This window comes from Rhinatrema bivittatum, chromosome 14, assembly GCF_901001135.1.
Source record: "Rhinatrema bivittatum chromosome 14, aRhiBiv1.1, whole genome shotgun sequence".
In the NCBI taxonomy this organism is placed as follows: Eukaryota; Metazoa; Chordata; class Amphibia; order Gymnophiona; family Rhinatrematidae; genus Rhinatrema; species Rhinatrema bivittatum.
Window position 1 is genome coordinate 73,467,671 of NC_042628.1, and position 25,756 is coordinate 73,493,426.

A 25,756-nucleotide genomic window follows, 5' to 3' on the forward strand; every position below is an offset into this window, starting at 1 on the left:
AAAGTTAGGAGAAAAATACAGTCTTGTGATCAAACCTTTACTAATCTGACGTCTAGTACATCTGTAAACTAAACTCACTAATAAAATAAATTTTTTTTTTGTTTGTAATGCTTTTTATTCATATACAACCAAATATCTCAGAAAACAAGAATTATACAAGAATAACATCAAACTGTGTGCATAAGTGGTCATTTTCTATGCATGGTGGACGTATGCAACAAGTGTCCCATCATTAATGCAACCATCAAAAAGATAGCTGAAGAACAACATACCAAATCTAGAATTCCCAAAGTAATATAAAATAAATTTTAAAACAATGAGGCCATGATTGGAGATTAATTGACAAAGGCTGCTTGGAGTCAGGCCCCTTTACAGTCATCATAAGAAAAGCAGCCAATGGGATGGGAGGAACTCTACAAGTCAAAACCATCTGCTCTCAGCATCTTACGTATAAACAAATCCAGCAATAAGCAGAGCCAACAGAAAAAGCAGTACATTACACCATAAAACCAAAAGTTCCCTTTCTATGCTAATGAGATGCTTATTTAGGTCATGTTTAATCGTTATTGCTTCCGTTATTGACATTCTAACATGCTGTACCCCACCTTGAATGAACTTCTTATTTTAAAAAAAGCAGATAAATAAAATAAGCCTTAAGTAAATTAATGTTGTCCTATTTTGTTGAGTGTCACAGAGGTCTGATATGGGCAAGGCGTGCATCTGAATAGCCTGACTGCTGCATTACACTCCAATCTTGCATCATTTTTATCATGGGTGCTTGTAGCTGCTACCCGGTGAGTGCTCCCACGTCAATCACTGCCTGCTCCTCCTCAGCTCGCAGCACTGGGCCACGTTTGTGGTCCACTGTGAATTGTGGGACTTCTCCGGGTTTCAGTCCAGAAGGTGCGCACTCTGCCTGCGAGTGTAAATCCTAATGCAATGCAGAGGCTAAATATACATGACAATGTGTTATAACACAAGTTTATTAATATTTAATACAACCATGTATTTTTATATCAAAACATTAAACAAAATATTTTACAAAATAAAGAAAAAATAAAAAAAAACAGATGATTGTGCATCTTAGAAGGCAATACTTGTCACTACACATCAATCACATCTGTCATACACACACACACACACACCAGGATAAAATAGGCCTAATTACAAAAACATACATTCAGTATACAATATACAAAACATTCTTTAATATCTGTGTATGATGAAATCCAGTTCTCATATTGCATCTCATATCATCACTAAGCTCCACAGTTATAGCAGCAATTCAATGGTATGGAAACATCCTATTTCCTGTCAGCATTTAAGATGCACCAGGTGGATCTGTTTTCTGTATTTTGTATAATATTTTGCACAACCTTTTGATATAAAAAGCACAGTTGTATTGACATACTAATACAGTTGTGTTATAATACATTGTTGCGTAAATGTCGCCTCTGCGTTAGGATTTGCAGTATCTTTACCAGCCTTGATCTCATGTGGCTGGTGCTTCCATTAGGCAAACGAGGCAATCGCCTCGAGCGCCAAGATTGTGGGGGTGGAAAATCCTGCCAGTGTGAGGTCCAGAGCGGGTGCTGTACCAGATCCAACCCTGCCAAAGAAGGGATCATTGTGCTGGATCTCCTGCTCCCAGTAGGAAGGAGCGCTGTGCTGGAGCTGCCGCCAGTAATCGTTGGGGAGGGGGTGTGAATGAGAGAAAGCTCACCTGGGGTGCCTGCCTGTACAAATTTAGGAAAAAAGCTAAAGACCTGGCTCTTTAAGCAAGCATTCCCAGCATAGGTCTTCCAGCTCTTCCTTTCAATCACTCTACCATGTTATTATTATTATGTTATTTATTATTCCACACTACAGTATATAATGTATTATTATTATTATGTTATTTATTATTCCACACTACATTATATAATGTATTATTATTATGTTATTTATTATTCTACACTACAGTATATAATGTATTATTATGTTATTTATTATTCCACACTACAGTATATAATGTATTATTATTATTATGTTATTTATTATTCCACACTACAGTATATAATGTATTATTATGTTATTTATTATTCCACACTACATTATATAATGTTATTACTCCTGTTATTTGCAACTATTTAATCAATTGCACCCTATGCCTTTTCCCTTGTTAATTCTCCCCCCCTTGTTGTTGCTTCCCCCCCCGGTTCTCTGTATTTCTTTTAGTTCCTTGTAAACCGATATGACGTACCCACGAATGTCGGTATATAAAAGTTGTTAAATAAATAAATAAATGAATAAATGTGCTTGCACTGGCTCTGCATGAAATGGCAGGGTCCTGGGGGGTCCTCCTTGATACTCCGTTGCACATTTCGCCACTAAGCTAAACTATACTTATGGATTTGTGTTCTCTACAGCTTTCCCTATTTACGTTACTGAGCGAATCTTTTCTTCCTATTTTATTTGTACAGTAGAGAGGAAGGGTACTCTAGAGGTTCCAACAGAAGAATTTTCAAACACTCATTTCTCCTTAAGAAATATATTTCACCTTCGTTGCTTCACTTTGAATTCATGATATTCGCATAAGAAGTGAATTTGGTTTTGCATGGTGTTATTTGAGGGTGGTGGCGTTAAGAGATAACACTTTGTAGTTTTTTTGGTATGAAGCAGCCAAGGCTGAACCTGCCCTGCTAGGGCTGGGGCAGGAGTGGAAGGGAAGTGGGTATTGTTTTCCTTGTATTTAGAGAAAAGTTCCTGTTTACTGCTCTGTTTGCATGCAGTAGACAGGAGTGTTGGGCAAGTCCCAAAGGATGAGGATCAGGACAACGCCAGCGGGTCTGAAGACAGGAAACATAGCTACAGATGGCCAGGGATTGCTCGCTGTAACAGAACATTTTTTCCTGTTGTCTTAAATGAAAGAGAATGCAAACAATGCAGAGCCCCCTCGGGTATAATTACTGTGTGTGAACGACTGCCTTCATGCAAATCGTTATGCAAGATTTTCATGAGGTGAACTGGCTGATTTTAAACAATATACTCGCCGCCGTTTGGTCGGAATGATATTTCTTTGGGGCCGATGCAATAACTGTGCACAGAAAACGGGCTCTCAGTGTTGAGCGCCTGTTTTCCTAAGCGCGCCCCCAGCCACCTCTCCTGGGCGCGCGGTCCACGATTGAAATGAGGGCTCGCACTGAAAAGGAGATACTAGGGAAAAATGTGTGTCTCTAGCGCCTCTTGGGAATGGTGGCTGTCAAGCGGGTTAGGGAAACAATGCTCAATCTACGAGCATCTGTTTTCTCCTGCTTCTGGCATTTACACGCACAAGATACATGGCCTGGACCGTGAATCTTGAGTGTTTATTGGGCATTCAGAATTTTTCTTTTCTTTTTCAAAAACGTGTTGTTTTTTTTTAAACGAAATACTCCTTTATTTGGTTCCTCCTACTTAATATCATGACGATACTATTAGGAGGAATCACAGAAAGCAGGATTTTTCTATTTTTTTCAATGCGCCCTTGAGTGTGGCGTATCTTTACGGCAGCCCCAGGCTGGCATAAAATTAGCCATATTGCAAGGGCGTATTGGCCGTGCAGAAAATGTATTGGATTGAGGGGAGTGGCTAATAGCATCTACATAAATTTACATGTGAATAGCACTATTAGCTATGCAGTGATTTGTGTGAGGTAGCTTGCTTGTGTGTGTGTGTGTGCTTGGGTGAGAGGCAGCTTGTGTGTGTGTGCTTGGGTGAGAGGCAGCTTGTGTGTATGTGCGTGTGTGTGGGGCAGCTTGCTTGTGTGTGTGTGTGTGCTTGGGTGAGAGGCAGCTTGTGTGTATGTGCGTGTGTGTGGGGCAGCTTGCTTGTGTGTGTGTGTGTGCTTGGGTGAGAGGCAGCTTGTGTGTATGTGCGCGTGTGTGGGGCAGCTTGCTTGTGTGTGTGTGTGTGCTTGGGTGAGAGGCAGCTTGTGTGTATGTGCGCGTGTGTGGGGCAGCTTGCTTGTGTGTGTGTGTGTGTGCTTGGGTGAGAGGCAGCTTGTGTGTATGTGCGTGTGTGTGGGGCAGCTTGCTTGTGTGTGTGCTTGGGTGAGAGGCAGCTTGTGTGTGTGTGCGCGTGTGTGGGGCAGCTTGCTTGTGTGTGTGTGTGTGTGTGTGTGCTTGGGTGAGAGGCAGCTTGTGTGTATGTGCGCGTGTGTGGGGCAGCTTGCTTTTGTGTGTGTGTGTGTGTGAGAGAGAGATTGTAAGCCTGGCAGAGGATGAGAGAGCATGTGTGAGGGTCCTTGAGAGAGCATATAGGGGACAAAGGGAGGGCAGAAGGGGGTGGGGGTGGGGGCAAGGGGATCACCATCTCATCCTTCACCTCAGACAGCAGATTGCCTTGAGCGCTCCTGTCCATTAGAGTTGCCAACTGGCTCCAGATTTTCAGGATAGGTTGATCCAGTCCTGCTTTTACTCCCCTGCATGCAGATACTTATAATCTTGCTTTTCTTAGGTAATGCAATAGGGAAATCAGAATAAATCCCAGCATGCAGTGGGGTAAAACCAGGACTGGATCGCCCTGTCCTGAAAATCTGGAGCCAGTTGGCAACCCTAAGCTTCATCGTTTCCTGCGGCAGCTCAGGGGTAGGTTCTGTGGTAAAACTGTGAAAATTGTGAAGCACATTGACAAACATTTTATCTCTTTTAATTTGACATTATGAAAATAGAGTAATTTTCTGACCTTGCTTGTGTCAGTATAATTTAATTTTTTTTATTGGATGAGGAAAAGGGATTTCAAATATTAGCACAAAGAGATCTTAGGGATGGGGAGAAAAGAAGGTGAGTGGGAGAGGAAGGGAGGAGGACCAGGAATGGAGTTGGAGAAAGGATTGGGGATGGGAGATGAGAGGAGAGAGAGGATGGGAAGGATCAGACATGGGAAAGATCAAGGAAGTGTGTGGTGACAGTACTGGTGGTGGGGAGAGAAGATCAGGAGTCTGGGATGGGGAAAAAGGAGGGAAAGAGAGAGAGGGAAGCTTTGGGATTGAGGATTTGGGAGAACAGAGAGGTGGGAAAGGGAGGTTCCAAGAAATGGATCTGAGTTATAAGAGAGGTAGGAAAAAGGCAATGCTGCGGTCCTCTCACTAACCTCCCACTCGCTCTGGCATACACACAAAAGCACTGCCCCTCTCTCTTACACACAGACACACACATCCCCCAGCCTCTCTTCTTACCACCAACAATACGGCCCGCTCGTCTCTCCTAACCTCTCTCAGCTCCAGGTGCACTCCCTTCCCTCCTATTCCTGAAGAAGAGGAGGTGAAGGGGCGGGATTAATGAGCAGAGCAGCTCTTTGCTCTGCTCTATCTGCTCCAGGCTCAGCCCCTTCTCCTCTTGTTTGCTGCCTGAGAAGGGAGGGACTGGATCAGGGAGTAGAGGGCTGTCCTCCACTGAGTGAAATTCAGCACAGCTGGAAGGCAGCCTTCTGCCCCCAGATGTTTGGCACCTTAGGCACAGGCCTAGTGTGCCTATTGATAAATCCAGGCCTGGTCAGTGACCCCTCCCTCCTTACATTCTGCCTTTGATAGTAGGTTTGGGAGGAGATAAAACTGGGGCGCTGCTACGTTAGCCCCACCCTCAGCATCGGCCGTGCTCCCTTCCGTGAGGCCCTGCTACTCTTCCTCTTCCTCCTGCATAGCCTGGGCACAGACCTGCGCAACTCACCCCGCCGGAGGTGAAAGGAAGCTCAGGCAGGACACTGGTGGCAGAGGGTTCGCAGCTTCAACGCCCCTCCTGCTGCCACTGGGTCCTTCCCCCCTCCCCCACCCCCCCCCCCCTCAATTCGCTGATCTGACCGGTGGAGGAGGGAGAGGAGCTGGCAGTGGCAGGAGGAGCAGCTGGGGGGATTAGGAGTCTGCTGAAGGAGCGGGGGTAGTTGGGATTCAGGGATGAGATTTGGGGAGCCCGCGCTACACCTGACAACTCTGGCGACAGGAGGTACTGTATGGGTGGAGAGGCCCCCATGCTTCAATCTGTGGGGGGGAGGGGAGGGGTTTGAGGAAAGAACTCTCCTCCCTGCAAGAGACTGAGGAGGGGGGTGGTCTCCACACCTAAAATGCCTCCTGCTCCCCACTGTTCTTCAACCTCTGGGTGATTTGCTCCGAGCGGCGCATCCCTCTGGGGTTGCCCTGATTTTAGTAAGTATTTTGCGTTTTCCTGACGCTTGCAGCAATGTCAGCACTTGCAGATAACTTTACTAAATGCTTATGACATCACTGGTCAGTGACATCATGAGAAAAGAAAGCAGTGCCCATCAATAGGGAGGGATGGTCCCTTTACCTAGAGCATTAAAAGGGAGGGTGAAAATGTGGGATTCCCAGTACTGGTCCCATCGTGTGGGCAAGCTGAGCCAGTCCTGGCTTTCACTAAGAAGGGCAAGAATTACAGATCTATACAGGCAATGGGGTAAGACCATAGCTAGTTCAGTCTCTCCCTTATGACAGGGGGTCCCAAACATTCAGCCAATGTCACCCCATTTTAGCACTCGAAAATTCCCATGACCCCAGAGGACGACAGAAGCAAATTGGCAGGGACGTGATCCTCCTCTAACAATCACTCTGCCCTCACTTTCAGGCTGATCCTTTCTCTCAAATCCTGTCCCCTCCAGAAGACTTCCTCTCACATGCCCCAGCTCGTCCCCTCTCCCACCCCATCCAACCCTTTTTGTATCATCCCAGCTGATCCCTCAGTCATTCCTTCCTTCTCACGCCATCATCCATCCACTTTCTTCCATCTCCTCTCCTCTCCTAACTCTCCTTTCACATCCCTCCCAATTGATTTTCTCTCACGAACGTCTATCACTCCCCCCCCCCTCACTTTCCACAGCCAATCCCTCTCCAGCGGATTCAACTCTCAAACGCCTCCTGCATCTGCTCCCTTCCCTTTAAACAGCCCCCGTTAAGGGTCAGCAGCAACATTTTCCTTGTGACCCAGGGCCAAAAGTGGATGACAACTGATGAGAAGAGAGGGCAGGCTACTGCCAGGGTATGTCGAATGGTGGGTGAGGAGAGAGCAGTAGCAGCCCAGCCTTCCCCTCCTGGCTGGTCCCAAACTGGCCATGAAGGGAAGCACTGATAAGGAAGGTCAATCTTAAGCCTGTGAGCCAGTGTAAGCTCACAGACCCTGCAGTGGTGCTGAACTCTCCTCATGCAGGGCTTCCTGTTACCAGAGAAACTCCTGCAAGAGCGGTGTCACCTCGGGGCCTGTGAGTGAGTGCCGGCTCACAGACCCTGCAGTGGTGCTGATCTCTCCTCATGCAGGGCTTCCTGTTACCAGAGAAACTCATGCAAGAGCGGTGTCACCTCGGGGCCTGTGAGTGCCGGCTCACAGACCCTGCAGTGGTGCTGATCTCTCCTCATGCAGGGCTTCCTGTTACCAGAGAAACTCCTGCAAGAGCGGTGTCACCTCGGGGCCTGTGAGTGAGTGCCGGCTCACAGACCCTGCAGTGGTGCTGCTCTCTCCTCATGCAGGGCTTCCTGTTACCAGAGAAACTCATGCAAGAGCGGTGTCACCTCGGGGCCTGTGAGTGCCGGCTCACAGACCCTGCAGTGGTGCTGATCTCTCCTCATGCAGGGCTTCCTGTTACCAGAGAAACTCCTGCAAGAGCGGTGTCACCTCGGGGACTGTGAGTGAGTGCCGGCTCACAGACCCTGCAGTGGTGCTGATCTCTCCTCATGCAGGGCTTCCTGTTACCAGAGAAACTCATGCAAGAGCGGTGTCACCTCGGGGCCTGTGAGTGAGTGCCGGCTCACAGACCCTGCAGTGGTGCTGATCTCTCCTCATGCAGGGCTTCCTGTTACAAGAGAAATTCCTGCAAGAGCGGTGTCACCTCGGGGCCTGTGAGTGCTGACTCACACACCCTGCAGTGGTCCTGCTCTCTCCTCATGCAGGGCTTCCTGTTACCAGAGAAACTCCTGCAAGAGCGGTGTCACCTCGGGGACTGTGAGTGCTGGCTCACAGACCCTGCAGTGGTGCTGATCTCTCCTCATGCAGGGCTTCCTGTTACCAGAGAAACTCATGCAAGAGCGGTGTCACCTCGGGGCCTGTGAGTGAGTGCCGGCTCACAGACCCTGCAGTGGTCCTGCTCTCTCCTCATGCAGGGCTTCCTGTTACCAGAGAAACTCCTGCAAGAGCGGTGTCACCTCGGGGCCTGTGAGTGAGTGCTGGCTCACACACCCTGCAGTGGTGCTGATCTCTCCTCATGCAGGGCTTCCTGTTACCAGAGAAACTCCTACAAGAGCGGTGTCACCTCGGGGCCTGTGAGTGAGTGCCGGCTCACAGACCCTGCAGTGGTGCTGATCTCTCCTCATGCAGGGCTTCCTGTTACCAGAGAAACTCCTGCAAGAGCGGTGTCACCTCGGGGCCTGTGAGTGAGTGCTGGATCACACACCCTGCAGTGGTGCTGATCTCTTCTCATGCAGGGCTTCCTGTTACCAGAGAAACTCCTACAAGAGCGGTGTCACCTCGGGGCCTGTGAGTGAGTGCTGGCTCACACACCCTGCAGTGGTGCTGATCTCTCCTCATGCAGGGCTTCCTGTTACCAGAGAAACTCATGCAAGAGCGGTGTCACCTCGGGGCCTGTGAGTGCTGGCTCACACACCCTGCAGTGGTGCTGATCTCTCCTCATGCAGGGCTTCCTGTTACCAGAGAAACTCATGCAAGAGCGGTGTCACCTCGGGGCCTGTGAGTGCCCGCTCACAGACCCTGCAGTGGTGCTGCTCTCTCCTCATGCAGGACTTCCTGTTACCAGAGAAACTCCTGCAAGAGCGGTGTCACCTCGGGGCCTGTGAGTGAGTGAGTGCCGGCTCACAGACCCTGCAGTGGTGCTGATCTCTCCTCATGCAGGGCTTCCTGTTACCAGAGAAACTCCTGCAAGAGCGGTGCCACCTCGAGGCCTGTGAGTGCCCGCTCACAGACCCTGCAGTGGTGCTGCTCTCTCCTCATGCAGGGCTTCCTGTTACCAGAGAAACTCATGCAAGAGCGGTGTCACCTCGGGGCCTGTGAGTGCCCGCTCACAGACCCTGCAGTGGTGCTGCTCTCTCCTCATGCAGGGCTTCCTGTTACCAGAGAAACTCCTGCAAGAGCGGTGTCACCTCGGGGCCTGTGAGTGAGTGAGTGCCGGCTCACAGACCCTGCAGTGGTGCTGATCTCTCCTCATGCAGGGCTTCCTGTTACCAGAGAAACTCCTGCAAGAGCGGTGTCACCTCGGGGCCTGTGAGTGACTTCCACTGCTAATGTTGCCGCTGGGGCCTGAAGAGTTCTGCCCGTTGAGGCACCTGTGACCTCAGCTAAAGGTTCTGTGACCCCATTTGGAGCCCTGACCCCCAGCTTGGGAAGCCCTACCTTATGACCTGAAGCCTCTGGGTAGCTCTGCAAGAAGAACTAATCCATTGCAAGGAAGAAATAGGAATGCTTTTGGCCTAGAAGCTTTCCTTTGATCCTTCTGGAGGGGGCTGACGTCCTCGTCCCGTGAAGCTGCCTGTGATTACAGATGGTGCAATCCCTCTGGGACTAATAGTGCTGAAAGGTACAGTGCAACCAGAACGCAGGACAATGGGACGCTGGTGCTTATCAGGACGCAGGATCAGCAGCGCTCCTTTCAGCAGCTGGCATTTCCGGATGCGCACGGTGCTCTAAAACCACTTCTCTTAACCTTGTGTGCCAAGGAGAGGTCTGACGGAGGAGCCCCCTCTATTCTGGTCCCATTGTTCCCCTGTAAATTTAGAAGCTTCCTGAAATAGAGGTTACTATAGATAGCAGCAGGAGATAGGGGGAGGGAGGAACTCTGGCTCCTGATGGCCATCCCAGGATGTTGTTATTAGACTTGTATTGGTTTCTGTTTCCTTTGTTTAATCCAATTTCTTCCTGTATTGTTTTGGGCTGTCCTGCAGACAGAAACTAGCGTAGAAGGCTCTGAGAAACTGGCGGAATTGTTTTTGTTGATTAACTGGGGGTCGCCCCCAAAATATTTTCCGCCCTACTCTAGTCAGTCTTGAACACGTGTGATCTCTCTCTCTTCCCTCAGCTCCTCATATTCTCTTAGGACACCTGTATAATAGGTTTTAGTATCCCGAACAGGGGTGAAAGTGGGGTAAGGTGGCCTATTTCCCTCTTTTCTAAGCCTCGAATCTCTCTGCTGCCCTCCTCCCTGTTTCCTTTCTATATCATGATCTGTCTTGCACTCCACCTTCTCTTCCCTCTGTCACCTGTGCAGTTTTCTTCGCCATGTCAGCATTACGTTAGAACATAAGAACATAAGACTTCCCTATCAGCTCAGACCAAAGGTCCATCAAGCCCAGTATCTTGTTCCAACAGTGGCCAGGCCAGGTCACAAGTACCTGGCAGGATCTCAAGGGGTAGATAGATCCCAAGCTGCTTATCCCAAGAATTCAAAGTCCTGGATTTCAGGAGTGCTAATTTTGTTAAAATGGGAGAGTACAGGGAGGTAGCTCATTGTGAAATAGAACAGAGACCTACAGAATGGCAACAGTAAATAAAAGTAATAGGCAAGACCTGTTTGGTTTTCCAAAGAGAGAGCTGAAAAAGTAAGGTCAAAAAGCCGAGCCTTCAAAAAGTACAAGGGATCTCAGAAAGAGCAGTACAGTTACTGCATTATTTATTGAAAATCTGTAACGATCCTGGCTGCTAGGCAGTCCCCCCACCAGCAGAGGTCCTCACGGAGCCATGTTTTCTCCCGCTCTAGCCACATCATTGATCCCTCCATGCTGTAGGACTGTCTCTCTTCATCGAGCCTCCTTGGCTCCTTGCCTTGCTACTGCATGGCCGATGTGGACTTCTTGCCTCACCTTGCCTTGTCCTGTGGCCTTCTTGCTTTGCCTTGTGGCCTTCGGGCCTTTTGGTCTGGCCTTTCCCTGCCTCGTGGCCTTCAGGCCTTGTAGTCTTCTCACCTTGCCTTATGGCCTGCTTCGGCCTCCTTGTCTGTTGCTTGTCTTATCTTATATTTATTTCACAATGTTATATTCTCCACTCTTCCAAAACAGGGCGGATCACAGCCATACATACATAATACAACACACCAAAAATACATGTATATATAATACAATAACAACAAAAGCAAAAATAGAAATGAAATCAATCACTGTTACAGCCAAACACTTCTCTATATAACACAGCCTTTACCTGTCGTCTAAATTCCTTTTCTTAGCTGCACCGGAAGTGTATTCCACATTGTAAGGATAATAAAGTAAAAAGCCCTTGACCTAGCCGCCGCACTTTCATATTGCTGCATTGTTGGTACCTCTAATGAATGGGTGCCTGTAGATTGCAGCGATCTGGATGGTGGACACCATTGGAGACCCTGTTTTAAAAAGCAGGCATGAGGTCCATATAACATTTTATGCACAATTACTAATAAATGAAATTTACTTCTGCTTTTTACAGGAAGCAAATGTAGGTCTCTCAAATCACGATAGACCCACAAGGAAGCGTGCGGCTGCATGTTGTACCAACTGCAGTTCCCTCAGTAATGTGGTCAGAGTGGAGTACTGATGGATGAAGGAACGATAATAATTGGCAAAGCCAAGAAACCTTTGTAGAGACCGAAGACCCGTGGGCTGAGGCCAATCCTGGATGCTTTTTAGCTTCTGAGGGTCCATTCTGAAGCCTTGGCTCAAGACGATGTATCCAAGGAAAGGTACAGTCTCCTGCTCAAAAGAATATTTTTCTAGCTTAACATAAATCTGGTTTTCTCTGAGATGTTGGAGGACGCAGGCAATGTCTTGACTGTGGCTTTGCAGATCTTTGAAAAAATAAGGATGTCATCGAGATATACCACGACCCAATGGTATAACATATCTCTAAAGACCTCGTTCATTAAGTTCTGGAAGGCAGCTGGGGCGTTGTAAAGGCCAAACGTCATCACGAGATATTCGTAGTGGCCGTCTCTTGTATTAAAAGTTGTCTTACACTCGTCTCCCTCGCAGATACGAACCAGGTTATAGGTTCCTCTGAGGTCCAGTTTGAAAAAACGTTTCGCCCCTTGGAGTCTACCGAAAAGCTCAGAAATGAGGGGAAGAGGATAACGGTCCTTCTGAGTGATCTCGTTCAAACCCCAATAGTCAATGCAGGGACAGAGCGAACCGTCTTTCTTCCCAACAAAAAAAAACTTGCTCCGGCGGGAGACTTGGAGGATCGGATGAATCCTTTGGCCAGGTTCTCACGGATATATTCTGACATGGCCTGCGTCTCGGTGAGGGACAGCGGGTAAATCCTGCCCCGAGGTGGCTCAGTATTGGGCAACAGATTGATAGCGCAATTGTAGGCTCTGTGTGGAGGCAGGGTGTCAGTGGCCTTCTTGGAGAAGACATCTGCAAAGGCTGAATATTGAGGAGGAAGGCAGGGAGGAAGAAGTAAGGTATTAAGTAAAGCCGGGGCGAGACAGGCTCCAGACAGTTGGAATGACAGGAGGGCCCCCAGCGAGAGAGATGCAGAGTGGCCCAGTCAAACTGGAGAGTGTGCTTTTGTAGTCATGGCAAGCCCAGGATCACAGGTTATATGGCTTTGTCTAAAACATGAAAGGAGATGGACTCCACATGCAGGGATCCAGTTCATAGATGGAGTGAGTTGTAACATGAGTGACCCGTCTGGGCAAGGGTTCTCCATGGATAGATGAAAGAAGCAGAGGCACTGGGGTGTGGATGGTGGGTATCCGAAGGTGTTCCATCAGTTGCTTCAAAATAAAATTACCTCCGGCTCCTGAATCCACAAGAGCCAAGGTCCACTTTGATTGAAACAGGAAGAATTAATGGAGGAGATGGAGAAGTCAGGCCTAGGAGCAGTCCTCCTGCCGAACCTAGGCCCAGGAGTTTCCCAGACGCATGGGACAGGTGGGCAATGCGTGTCCAGAATTATTGCAGTAGAGGCAGAAACCTGACTGCTGGCATCAGCATTGTCTTTCGGGTAAGAGCTTACCTCGACCCATTTGCATGGGTTCCTCTCCAGTCTTGTTTTGTGGAGCAGAGTCCACCCTAGGGGAAGGAGAGCGTCGAGCATGGCGCAAGCTCACAGTAGATTTCTTGGAAGCTTGGACCTCCTGCGAACGCTCCTGGAAACGCTGATCTATCCATCCAGCGAGGTCAATTAGAGAGTCCAGGGATGAAGGCAACTCACCGGCTGCCAACTCATCTTTGATTTGAGAGTTTAATCCCTCCAGAAATATGGCTCGGAGACAATTGAGATCCCAAAGTAGCTCTGAAGCCAGAGTCCAGAACTCTATGACGTAGTCAGCTACAGACTGGGTACCTTGTCGGAGATGAAGGAGCGTGGATCCGGATGCGTAGTTTCTGCCTGGGTCATTGAAGACAGAGCAGAACAAGGCAAGAAACCCGGGCAGGTCTTGGAGGACCGGGTCCGCACGCTCCCAAAGGGGTGAGGCCCAGGCCAAGGCCTTGCCATCCAGGAGAGAGAGGATGTAGGTGGTTTTAGTGATCACATCTGAGAAATAAGCTGGTTGCAGGCAGAAATGCATGTTACATTGGTTCAGAAAACCCCTGCACAACAGGGGGTTCCCAGAGAAACGAGGAGATGCCGGCAAAGGAACCGTGTGAGACCGGCATGGAGGTCGAAGTGTTGGGTCTGGGAGACGGCGTGGTTACCGCTATGGTGGCATCCAGTCAGGTACTTAAATTCTCTACTGCAGCCACTAAGGTTTCCAGGATCGTTTGCTGTTTGATGATCTTGTGTGCCAGACCAGGAATGGCCTGAATTGCCAAGGCCTCCGCCATGTCCATGGACTTGGCAATCTGTTAGGAATTCTTAGTGTTTGGGTAATTGCCAGGTTCTTATGGCCTGGATTGGCCACTGTTGGAAACAGGATGCTGGGCTTGATGGACCCTTGGGTTGATCCAGTATGGCAATTTCTTATGTTCTTATGTTCTTAATTGTGGACCCTTGACCCGAGGTGGGGTTGATGCTACCTGGTCCCCACCATCGGGAGGTGAGCCTGGCCAGGAACAGAGGCAAGCTGAGACTTCGCCAGTACCGGCCCTCGTTCCTGGCAAATTGCAACCCTTGCGTGCCGGGGTCGGCTGGACTTGGGAGCACCTCTGTGTGGCTGGTCCCGGGGAGAGCAGGGAACTGGATGCAGAGAGTGTCAGAGAGATTAAGTAGGGTCCAGGACAGGAGCACTCTCGGAGGGAGAAGGAGAGAGAATCTCAAGGGGGTGCAAAGCCACTGCAGGTCCCAAGAGTGAAGAGCAGGACCACGTGGGAGTGGCCTCGAGAAGAGGAGGTGCAGGTGTGGAGACTTGAACTGTAGTAACCTGGATAGGGGCTAGAGCGGGGAACCCACTGCAGCAGGTGCCAGAAGAGTAGCAGCACAGGAGTACTGCTCGAGACACGGCAATGCGGTGACAGGACCTTCTGTAGTAGAAGCGCTGGGGAGTGCTCCTAAGTGCAGGGACACCGAAACACAGTCCGGTAGAATTACAGCGCTGAGCCAGGTCTTGATGAGGAAAAGATCCTCAACATAGAAGTGCCGTGGGAGTCCAAGGAGCAGAGGGCACTGCGGTAGGGACTCACATATAGAGATGCTGAGCCAGGCCCTGAGGAGCAGGAAGCGCTGAGAAAGAGTCCAGGTGAAGTAGTGTTGAGCAGGCTCTGAGGAGCGGGAAGCGCAGAGGGAGAGTCCAGGTAAAGTAGCGCTGAGCCAGGCCCCGAGGTGCGAGAAGTGCTGAGGGAGATCCAGGTGAAGCAGCGCTGAGTCAGGCCCCAAGGAGCGGGAAGCGCTGAGAAAGTGTCCAGGTGAAGTAGTGTTGAGCAGGCTCTGAGGAGCGGGAAGCGCAGAGGGAGAGTCCAGGTAAAGTAGCGATGAGCCAGGCCCCGAGGAGTGGGAAGCGCTGAGAAGAGCGTCCAGGTGAAGTAGCGCTGAGCCAGGCCCCGAGGAGTGGGGAAGCGCTGAGAGAGAGTCCAGGTGAATTAGCACTGAGCCAGGCCCTGAGGAGTGGGAAGCACTGAGAGAAGAGTCCAGATGAAGTAGCACTGTGCCAGGGCCCGAGGAGCGGGAAGCACTGAGAGAGAGTCCAGGTGAAGTAGCGCTGAGCCAGGCCCCGAGGAGCGGGAAGCGCTGAGAAAGAGTCCAGGTGAAGTAGCGCTGAGCCAGGCCCCGAGGTGCGAGAAGTGCTGAGGGAGATCCAGGTGAAGCAGCGCTGAGTCAGGCCCAAGGAGCGGGAAGCGCTGAGAAAGTGTCCAGGTGAAGTAGTGTTGAGCAGGCTCTGAGGAGCGGGAAGCGCAGAGGGAGAGTCCAGGTAAAGTAGCGATGAGCCAGGCCCCGAGGAGTGGGAAGCGCTGAGAGAGAGTCCAGGTGAATTAGCACTGAGCCAGGCCCCGAGGAGTGGGAAGCGCTGCGAGAGAGCCAGGTGAATTAGCACTGAGCCAGGCCCCGAGGAGTGGGAAGCGCTGCGAGAGAGCCAGGTGAAGTAGCGCTGTGCCAGGCCCCGAGGAGTGGGAAGCACTGAGAGAGAGTCCAGATGAAGTAGCACTGTGCCAGGGCCCGAGGAGCGGGAAGCACTGAGAGAGAGTCCAGATGAAGTAGCACTGAGCCAGGCCCCGAGGAGTGGGAAGCACTGCGAGAGAGCCAGGTGAAGCAGTGCTGTGCCAGGCCCCGAGGAGTGGGAAGCACTGAGAGAGAGTCCAGGTGAAGTAGTGCTGTGCCAGGGCCCGAGGAGCGGGAAGTGCTGAGGGAGAGTCCAGGTGAAGTAGCGCTGAGCTGGCCCCGAGGAGCGGGAAGTGCTGAGAGAGAGTCCAGGTGAAGTAGCACTGAGCTGGCCCCGAGGAGCGGGAAGTGCTGAGAGAGACTCCAGGTGAAGTAGCGCTGAGCTGGCCCCGAGGAGCGGGAAGTGCTGAGAGAGAGTCCAGGTGAAGTAGCGCTGAGCTGGCCCCGAGGAGCGGGAAGTGCTGAGAGAGACTCCAGGTGAAGTAGCGCTGAGCTGGCCCCGAGGAGCGGGAAGTGCTGAGAGAGAGCCAGGTGAAGTAGCGCTGAGCCAGGCCCCGAGGAGCGGGAAGCGCTGTGACTGGAACCCGGGTGGAGAAGTGCAGAGATCCGAAGAGCAGGAAAGCAGGTCCGTAGAAAAGGAACTGGCATCAATAGGAACCAAGGAACTCGTTTGCCAAGTCGGTTAGTGCTGGCTGGAGGTGAATTTTAAATATCCCAGGCCTGTGATGTCATCAGCCGGGGACGAGCCTGAAGTTCCCGCCATTGGCCCTTTAAAGGGAGGACGGAGGGCGCGTGCACCTAGGGAGACGCAGGGTCGGGACGCTGGTCGGCGGCATCCCAGCCATCACGTGGAGCACCTGGAGCCAGGAGGAGCGCGGCGGCAGTGACTGGCCAGCGCCGCGAGTGTACCGGGGGTAGTGAGCCAAGCATGACATGAGGTGAGCTGAGCCTGCCGCGGGCGGCCATAACAAGAAGGAAATGAATGCTGGGTAGATGTGGGGGTGGAAACAGAGAGGAAGCCAGGTGAGTAGGGGAGTTGTGGAGAGAGGATGCTGGGCAGGTGAGGGTGTGGTGCAGAGAGAAGGAAGATTCTGGGCAGGTACGGGGTGAGAAGAGAGGATGCAGGGCACTACTGAAAGGGGGCAAAGAGACTGAGTTGATACTAGTGATGAAGGGTAGAAGGAGGAGGATGCGAAGGAGAAGAGGAAGTGAGTCTTGCGTGCCCCTAGCCAGGTACTGGGAAATGTATCTATGCAGAAGAAGGGTATGAGAGATGAGTTTATGATACTGACAACGGAAAGCATGGGAAAGACACAGGGGATCTCTGAGGGAGGGGTAGGGATCGTGGAGCTGAATTAGATGGAGTGGATGGACAGACTGGATAGGCCATCATGGTTTTCTGTTTCTAATTGGGTATAAGATGTAGGAAGGTATAAAACATAAGCAGATAGAGGCTTGTATATTGTTGTACTTATATAATCACTAATAATAATAATAAATTAAGGGTAGATAGGGCTGGCAGTATAGAGTAGTAGTTGAATGAAGCTGAGGTCTTGAAAAACTTGGTTCTGTAAATATTCTGTGATCTCCTCCCTCTGCTCAAGCCATAGATTAGGACAGGGATAGGCAACTCCTGTCCTGGAGTGCCACAAGCAGTTCTGCTTTTCAAAACATCCACAATAAATATGCATGAACTAGATCTGCATACAAATGGAGGCAGCACATGCAAATATACCTCCTGCATATTCATTGTGAATGTCCTGAAAACCAGACCAGGACGGGAGTTGACTATCTAAACCTGGCTTTTCAAACAGGCTTTTTACAAAGAGAAGGTTGAAAACAGATAAGGAAGAGCCAGCATAAAGCACCCAGCACATAATCTCCAGATACCAACCTGGAAATTATCTTCATCTCACTGTTAAGCATAAATAACATTAAAACCGTAGGTACCTACCCACGAGACAGGTACCAATAGACATCTCACGTCAGAAATCAAATAGTTTCTAGTGATTCAATTGTTACCGATTATTAATGGCACCTTCATTGTAGAGTTTTTTCTTATTATTTTTTCTTCTATTTGTGCCCTTCTGTAAACCGTTATGATGGTAAATAACGTAATGGCGGTATAGAAAAACTTTTAAATAAATAAATAACAGTCCTGGGGGAATTCTGTGCTACTGCGGAGCATAGAATTAGCCCAGAATTCCACCCTGTGCAGCCCTGCCAAATTCCGCACAGAAAATGGCAGCGCGTACTGCAAACGCAGTGCGTGCCATTTGCAGCGAAGATGAAGGCCCCGGCATGCCACAAGATGCAGGCTGCTCATGGTGAAGATGAAGGCCCTGCTGAAAGTGAGTGTATGTAAAGAGGGGGGGTGTGAAAGGGGAGAGGGGGGTGTGAGAGAGAGAGGGGGGAGGGGGTGAGATAGGGGAGGGAGTGGGGGAGGGGGTGTGGGAGAGAGCAGGGGGTGGGGGTGTGGGAGGGGGGAGAGAGAGCAGGGAGGTGAATAGGAGGTGTGAGAGAGAGACAGGGGGCGTGGGAAGCAGGGGGTGAGAGACAGGGGGGAGAGCAGGGGTGTGTGAGAGAGACTAGAGGATGGGGGGGTAAGCAAGGGGGTGAGAGACAGCAGGGAGGAGGGTTTATGAGAGAGAGAGAGAGCAAGTGGGAGGGGTGTGAGAGAGAGAGAGAGAGACCAGGGGGTTTGAGAGAGACCAGGGGGTTAAGCAGGGGGGTGAGAGAGAGCAGGGGGGTTGCTTGAGTGTAGGGAGCATATAAGAGGAGAGGGAGCATATAAGAGGAGATTGTGAAGGAGTGTGTATGTGTATGAGAGATTGGGAGCTGGTGTGTGTGAAAAAGGGATTGTGTGTGTGTGAGGGTGCTAGCCTGTGTGAAGGGACTGTGTACGTGTGAGACAGAGCCTGTGTGAAGGGGCTGCATGAGAGAGAGACATAGGTAGCCTGTGAGAGGATGTATGTGTGAGAGAGAAAGGGAGCTTGTGTGGGTGTGTATGCAAGAGAGAGGGCCCTGTATGAGGGGATGTGTGTGTGTGAGAGAGAGTGAGGGAGCCTGTATGAGGGAATGTGTATGTGTGTGTACTAGAGTGTGAAGGAGCTTGTATGAGGGGGTGTGTATGTGTATTAGAGAGAGGGAGCATGTGTGTGTGAGAGAGAGAGACAGAGGGAGCCTGTCTGGGAGCAGAACTGAGAATAGGGGTCAAACTCTGGGACTGGTGATAGAGTGGAAGGGGTTGAGCCTAGAGGTGGAAGGGAAAGATTCTGGCAGGTGGAGGAGTTGGGGCCTGGGAGGGCAAAGTGGCCAGGGGAGTAGGGAGAGAAAGTGGAAGTGTGTCCCTTTTGAGCAGAATTTCTAGGGAAATTCTGCTCCAAATATTTAAAATTCTGCATCTTTAGGTAATAACTTTTCTTCTGCATTAATTTAAAATGTAATTACTTAAAGACTGCCATGTAAATTGTGTTATTTTGACCAATATAAAGTTTACAGAAGTTTGCAGAATTTTAAGTTTTTGTGTGCAGAATTCCCCCAGGAGTAGTATCCGTGGATTAGAAACATTAGAAATTTCACAGTGCACCTTAACAGTATCACAAAGAATTACAGTTGCGACACTGATCTCCTTCTGCATTTAGTTTTCTATAAGGAATAGCAACATAGAAATGATGGCAGAAAAAGACCAATCGGCCCATCCAGTCTGCCCAGCAAGCTCCCACACTTGTTTTCCCATACTTATCTGTTTCACCGATCACCAAGTTCAGGGCCCTTGTTGGTAACTGTTTGATTCAAATTTCCTGCCACCCCCTGCCATTGATGCAGAGAGTAATGTTGGAGCTGCATCAAAGGTGAGCATAAGGCTTAATGGTTAAGGGTAGTAACCGCCGCATCACGCAAGTTACCCCGATGCTTGTTTACCCAGACTGCACAGATCCATGCCTTGCTGGATGTTGTCCGATGTTCCTTGTCATCCAACAAGAGAGACCGTTGCTGAGTTATTAGTGGGGTCGCCCTGTTGGGTCATTTGGACACCACACATAAGGGACAGCAGACCAGTTGCGACCTTTTTACTGGGTCTAACGTCATAGGTGTGAGGCCAGCTTTACTCCCTGCAGGCGGTCAGTGGTGATGCACTGGGAGGCTCCTCACAGGTGCATTCAGGGCAGTACAGAAGAGCCCAGCTGCCCCTTGCCCCTGATCTTAGGACCAGAACCTACGTAGCAATTTGTACTCATAAACCCCCCTGGCTCATTGCAGAGCCCTCCCCCTTTAACTTTAATGCGTCCAAAGCGGGACGTGGGTAGCATATTTAGTTTGAGAAATGTAATTTTTGGATCATTTTAACATGTCAAGGCACGCTGGCATTTTTCCTTCAACAAATTACTCAAGGGCCACTTTAACCTTGTAACAAACAGGCAGCTCACGGGGGGGGGGGGGGGGGGACGGCTTATTCTGGACAAGAAAAGTAAAGGTAAAGCCAAGGAGTTTTACGCCAAGACGTTTTGGGATAGGACGCGCAGCAGGCAATCTGCGCGCCTCCCAGAGGGTGTTTGAGGGTCTCTCGCCCTCCCACCCCCATGCCTGACTTAATATTACCGCACCAGACTCTCCCCCAGCCATCCTCACACACACACAGTCGCCACCTTTGCCCCGGTAAAAGTGGCTGCAGGTCGCGGATTCTAAAATCCCTTGCATTCCCCGCGCAGATGGGGTTGCGTTCGGGTCCCGAGCAGATTCGTCGCAGGCGTCAAACCTGATGGGCGTTTGCAGTCGGCTCACGCGTTTTGCGTTCCTTACCTGAGGAAGAGGTGAAGAAGACAAGGAGGAGCGCTCCTGCCAGCCCCATCGTTTGGCTCTCCGGGAGAAGCTGCTGCTGCGGGGCCCCTTCTGGTCCGGGGGCACTTATATGCCCCCCTCTGGGACTCAGCCTAACGCGTCCCTTCCTGCTGCCCCTCCCCCCCCTTATCTGCCCGATCTCTGCACGTTCACCACTTCTGGGACATCATCAGCCCAGGGAGCAGCCCGGCGCCAGCATCCTCCCTCCCCCCGTCCGTCCTGGGCACTGCTACTCCTGCTTCTTCACCTCTCCCCAGCGTGGGCGGTAAAGCCCTCCCTCTGTGTTATATCAGGCGGGGGTCCCATCCCCCGAGAGCCCGAGCCTGCTGAAGCTCAGACCTGAGGATCCTTGCACCTGCTGGGATGCCACGGGGCACCAAGGAGCGGTTCTGGGCAAGGACAGAAGGGTAAAAATCAGAGGAAATGGTTTAAAGAAGGCTGAGAGTTAGAGACAGGAAAGGATAAAGGCTGGGAAGAAAAAAACCCCCAACAATTACAGAAAAGAGAAGAGTCCCGTGTGAAAGAGTAGGAGAGGAGATGCAATAAAGCCAGGACTTCAGTTTTTGTAGATAAGAAATGAGGAGAAAGGAAGGGATGGGACCGGTTTTGCTTTGTATTTTTGGATCTCAGTACAGGTCTCTCACCCAAGGTACTCACTTACATTTGGAAAAGCAGAGGCTTGGGAAATTACATAAGACAAGAAGAATTGCTCTAATAATGAAACCCAGTGCCTTCCCCTGTCTGAAGTCCCCGTTACTGGGGGACAGGAGGAGAGGATCCTGGGGCTCAGGGGACCCACCCTAATGTAACGTTTTAGCAGCGTGGGCACCGGAGAAGGCCAGCTCCACCTTCCCATCTGAAGAAGGGACCCTCTGGAGACCCCTAGCATGGAACCCGTATTGCTTTCTCTCCACTACTGTACAAAAATGTAGTACACACACGAAGGGGCTGAATTAGCACCAAAGATCAAGAATTCATCCCTAGCTACTGTCTTGGCTCCTCTTAATAAATGATGCTAACTATAAACAGCACACGTCCAGTTTATTTTTATTATTTTATTTAACGTTTTTTATATACCGGTATTCATTTGGGTCACCATATCGGTTTACAGATAACTCATTAACAATAGAGAAATTACACTGAACGAGGGGCAGGTAACAGTGAGGAGGGGAACAGAGGTTATAAAGATTATATAGATCAGTCAAACATAAATACAGTATTATATACAACGTGTATTGATATTTACATATAGAAGGATTGAAGGCTGTTTTTTGAACTGTTTATTTGCAAGAGGGGGATTGGAGGAGGGGGGAGGGGGGAGGGGGGAAATGCTACGGGGTGCGATGGGGGTGGGGCGGGGGCAGGGAGGGGTAGGGAAATTATTCAGGGAATGCTTGCTTGAACAGCCAGGTTTTTAGCTTTTTCTTGAATTTTTGTGTGGAAGTTTCAAGACGAAGGTCTGGCAGCACGGAGTTCCATTGGGTGGGGCCAGCTATGGAAAATTTGCAATCTTTAGTGGATTGGAGGCGATGTGAGTTGCGAGGCGGGATGTGGAGGGTGCCTTTGTATGCTGCTCTGGTGGGTCGCTTTGGGGAGTATAGGCGGATGGCGTTATCGAGCCATTCCAGGTTACGGTTGTGTAGAGTTTTGTGAATAATGGAGAGGCTCTTATATAGGATACGGGCAGGGATGGGGAGCCAGTGTAACTCCTTGAGTATGGGGGTGATGTGGTCTGTTTTTCTAGTGTTGGTTAGTATTCTAGCTGCAGCATTTTGGAGGATTTGCAAGGGCTTGATGTAGGATGGGGGAAGGCCTAAGAGGAGAGAGTTACAGTAGTCAATTTTGGAGAGTATCATGGCTTGCAAGACTGTACGGAAGTCAAGACTGTACGGAAGTTTGAATTGAAATGGTTTCTTAGTGAATTATTTCTCCTGGTACATTATTTTCTTGTACCTCGTATTTCTTTTAATATAAGTTGGTTTATGACGATGGCTGAGAAAAACCCAAGCACGATTCTTGTGAACTGCTGTGAAGCCCCTATCATGCACCCAGTACATCATGAGGTCCCAGCCAACGGCAAGACAGCTGTGACGGTGCCTGATGATGACACAGACATGGCCCTCTCACACACCACAAACAGGTCTGCTTTTCAGCAGATCCACGGTAAGTATGCATGAGTTATATTCTCACATACTAAGGCCAATATCTGGATAAGGGCTAGCCAGAGAAATTATCAGGGAGAGAGATTCAGTAGGCAAATATTCTGTTGCATGTCTAGTTCAAACCTAGCCGGCTATGTTTGAATGCAGCTAATTAGGTTTAAAGTTATCTGAGTAAAGGGAGCTTATGCAGCGATATTCAAAACAATAAGTGCTGACACGTTAAAAAAAAAAACCCCAAACAAACCAAGGGGGGTCGTTCTCTAACGCTATCGCACGTGAAAGGTAAGATTCCTTATCGCGCGGAGGTGCGATCGCTGCCGGCTATCGCAGGACCGCCCCCCGTTACCGCCGGATTCTCTAAGGTCTGCGACCTTAGAGAATCCAGGCCCAAGTTTGGGCTAATGGGCCTAAAATATTTGAATATAGTGGTGGCTGAAAGGCCTGAGGAGTGTGCCAGCCTCCCTGGTGTCTCTATTAATCTTAAAACGGAGTTCCCCCTCCTCCCAGCTCTTCTTCCCACTCCTGCTGGCCCCCTCTCGATGGCTGCAGACACAGGAGGGCTGGGGGGTTGAGGCTGGCCCATCGCCTTGGCTCTTTCTACCACCACCAGCACCATTTTTAAACATTTTGGGGGGCTTGGGGAGTGCTTGCACAGTTGGGTAGGGGGTGCAGGCATTGACCGGCTGGCCTGAACTTGCTTTTTCTTTCATTTGCTCAGTGCTCATGTGGCCATATTCTTTGAATATAGCTCTAACAGCTGAAAGTTATCCGGATAACTTTAACCCTGCTCTGTGGGGCATTTAGAGTTAGCTGGAAAACGTATCTGGCTAACTCCAAACATCAGAGCTAGCCAGTTAGGTTTCCTGGTGAACTCCTCCCTGCCCGAGAACACCCCTGAGAAACACTGCTAAATTATTCAGAGACATTTTATCTGGATAACGACTTATCGTGCTAATATTGGCGGCAATATTCAAATGTCGGCACTTATCCAGATAACCCACAGGTTTTCTGGATAAATGCTTTGGAATATTGACCTCGTTGGGTCTCCCACATATGCAAATGCATCTCATGCATATTCATTGTGGATATCCCGGCAACTGACCTTGCTTAGTGGGGTCCCCAGGACAAGTTTGGGAGCCACGTAGCTGTGCATGCCTCTCCGTGTCCTTTGTCACTGCTTACATTCTAGCAATGACCTCAGAGCTAATCCCTCTCTGTCTGTGCCATCTGATAAGGTACAGGATGGATTAGAAAATGATATGAAAAAACCCGAGCAATGCAGCAAAATCCTTCCACTGCATTCCAGCACTTGGGTTGCTTATGGGAATCTATATGTGCCTTCCTCAAAATGGAGGACTCCCAACTGGATAGACTGGATGAACAATTTTGGTTTTTTATTTGCCATCATTTACTATGTAACACATCCCGCAACATTAACCAATTGCAGGGCAGCTTTAAAAATGCCTGGTGACATCATAATATGCTTCAGCTTCTTTGAGGCCTCAACTAGAAATGAAGAAATGCTTTTAAGTTTGCATTGAAAAGTCTCCTTTTTCTGTCTTACAAGGAAAATACTGTGGCGTGGAGTTCTTTACTTCTGGGGGTGCGTTAAAGGATCTCAGTTATTTCACAAGTCATAACTTACTGATTATCATACATTTTCAGCTGCTTCTTACCGCTAAGCCTCGCCTGCTGCCACACAATCCCCATCAGAGCCCGGTCCTAATAGGAGTGGCTTCTTCTGTATTCTTGGGATGTCGGGATCAATCCTGCTTTACTCTGCAGTTCTTACTGGTGCATATTGACTCTCACAGTGATGCACTGAAGGCATCCTTTGGACTGGTGCTCTCAGTCAGGCCACATCTGGAGGATACTACTGGCTAAATTGCTTGGACGGTAGGTGTGGCGTTGTGGACTCCTAACCTTTCCATGGCTGCCTGCTCATCAGGTGCTCCCGGAAGCGCATTCTGCTTCTTCTCCTAGAGGTCATCAGCGCTTCTGATGCAAACCCATTGTCTTTCTATTTCAAAGCCAAGCCTGCACGGAGAGACTGTGCGGCTCTGCTGTTGCTATCAGTCGAATCCCTGGTTTCCTCCTCTGCCCGGAGTTCCTGTCTGTGGCTTGTGTATTGTTTATCCTCCCGTGTTGGGACACAATGTCAGTGAGCCCCCCGCCCCCCTGGTCCCAGCTGTTTCGCTATGGTCGGAGTTTATGAAGAGGAGGCATTTGGGAGCCGAATAATACCAGTAAGAAGCAAAGATATTTATATTTTTTATTGTTTTCCCAGCTTTCCTGAGCAGGTGACATTCCCATTGTTTCCAGGCTGATGGCTTTCTTCACAACAGTTGGGAGCATCCTCTGGGCCTTGTGTCATATTAGTGAAACTCGTTGTGGTTACTCAGGACAGCACAGAGAGGGAGCAGGCAGTGATTCCTAGGAACTATTGCTTTCTAATTACTTCGTCCTTGGATCTTATTCCATCCTCTACAGATCCTGCATTGCCAACAAAATGCCACATGCATTGGAGGCCAGATATATGCTACTTATATATAAGAACATAAGAAATTGCCATGCTGGGTCAGACCAAGGGTCCATCAAGCCCAGCATCCTGTTTCCAACAGACCCCAAACCAGACCATAAGAACCTGGCAATTACTTGATTAATAGCCGTTAATGGACTTCTCCTCCAAGAACTTATCCAAACCTTTTTTGAACACAGCCAAACTAACTGCATTAACCACATCCTCTGGCATCAAATTCCAGAGCTTTATTGTGCATTGAGTGAAAAAGAATTTTCTCCGATTAGTCTTAAATGTGTTACTTGCTAACTTCATGGAGTGCCCCCTAGTCCTTCTATTATTCAAAAGTGTAAAGAATCACATCTACTCGTTCAAGACCTCTCATGATCTTAAAGACCTCTATCATATCCCCCCTCAGTCATCTTTTCTCCAAGCTGAACAGCCCTAACCTCTTCAGCCTTTCCTCATAGAGAAGCTGTTCCATCCCCTTTATCATTTTGGTCGCCCTTCTCTGTACCTTCTCCATCGCAACTATATCTTTTTTGAGATGTGGCGACCAGAATTGTACACAGTATTCAAGTTGCGGTGTCACCATGGAGCGATATAGAGGCATTATGACATTTTCCGTTTTATTAACCATTCCCTTTCTAATAATTCCTAACATTGTTTGCTTTTTTGACTGCTGCAGGACACCGAGCCGACAATTTTAAAGTATTATCCACTATGATGCCTAGATCTTTTTCCTGGGTGGTAACTCCTAA

At 49.5% G+C, this 25,756-nt stretch overlaps 1 protein-coding gene across 1 annotated transcript in view; it reads right to left on the minus strand.

Moving 5' to 3' along the window:
- LOC115075987 (neural cell adhesion molecule 1-like) overlaps positions 1 to 20,427 on the minus strand; it is an 80,811-nt gene extending 60,384 nt beyond the window's left edge. The window contains exon 1 of the mRNA XM_029577021.1: positions 20,277 to 20,427. Within this exon, the coding sequence (XP_029432881.1) occupies positions 20,277 to 20,325 (49 nt within the window). The 5' untranslated portion in view covers positions 20,326 to 20,427. The remainder of the gene's footprint in view (positions 1 to 20,276) is intronic.
- Between the last annotated feature and the right edge of the window lie 5,329 nt (positions 20,428 to 25,756).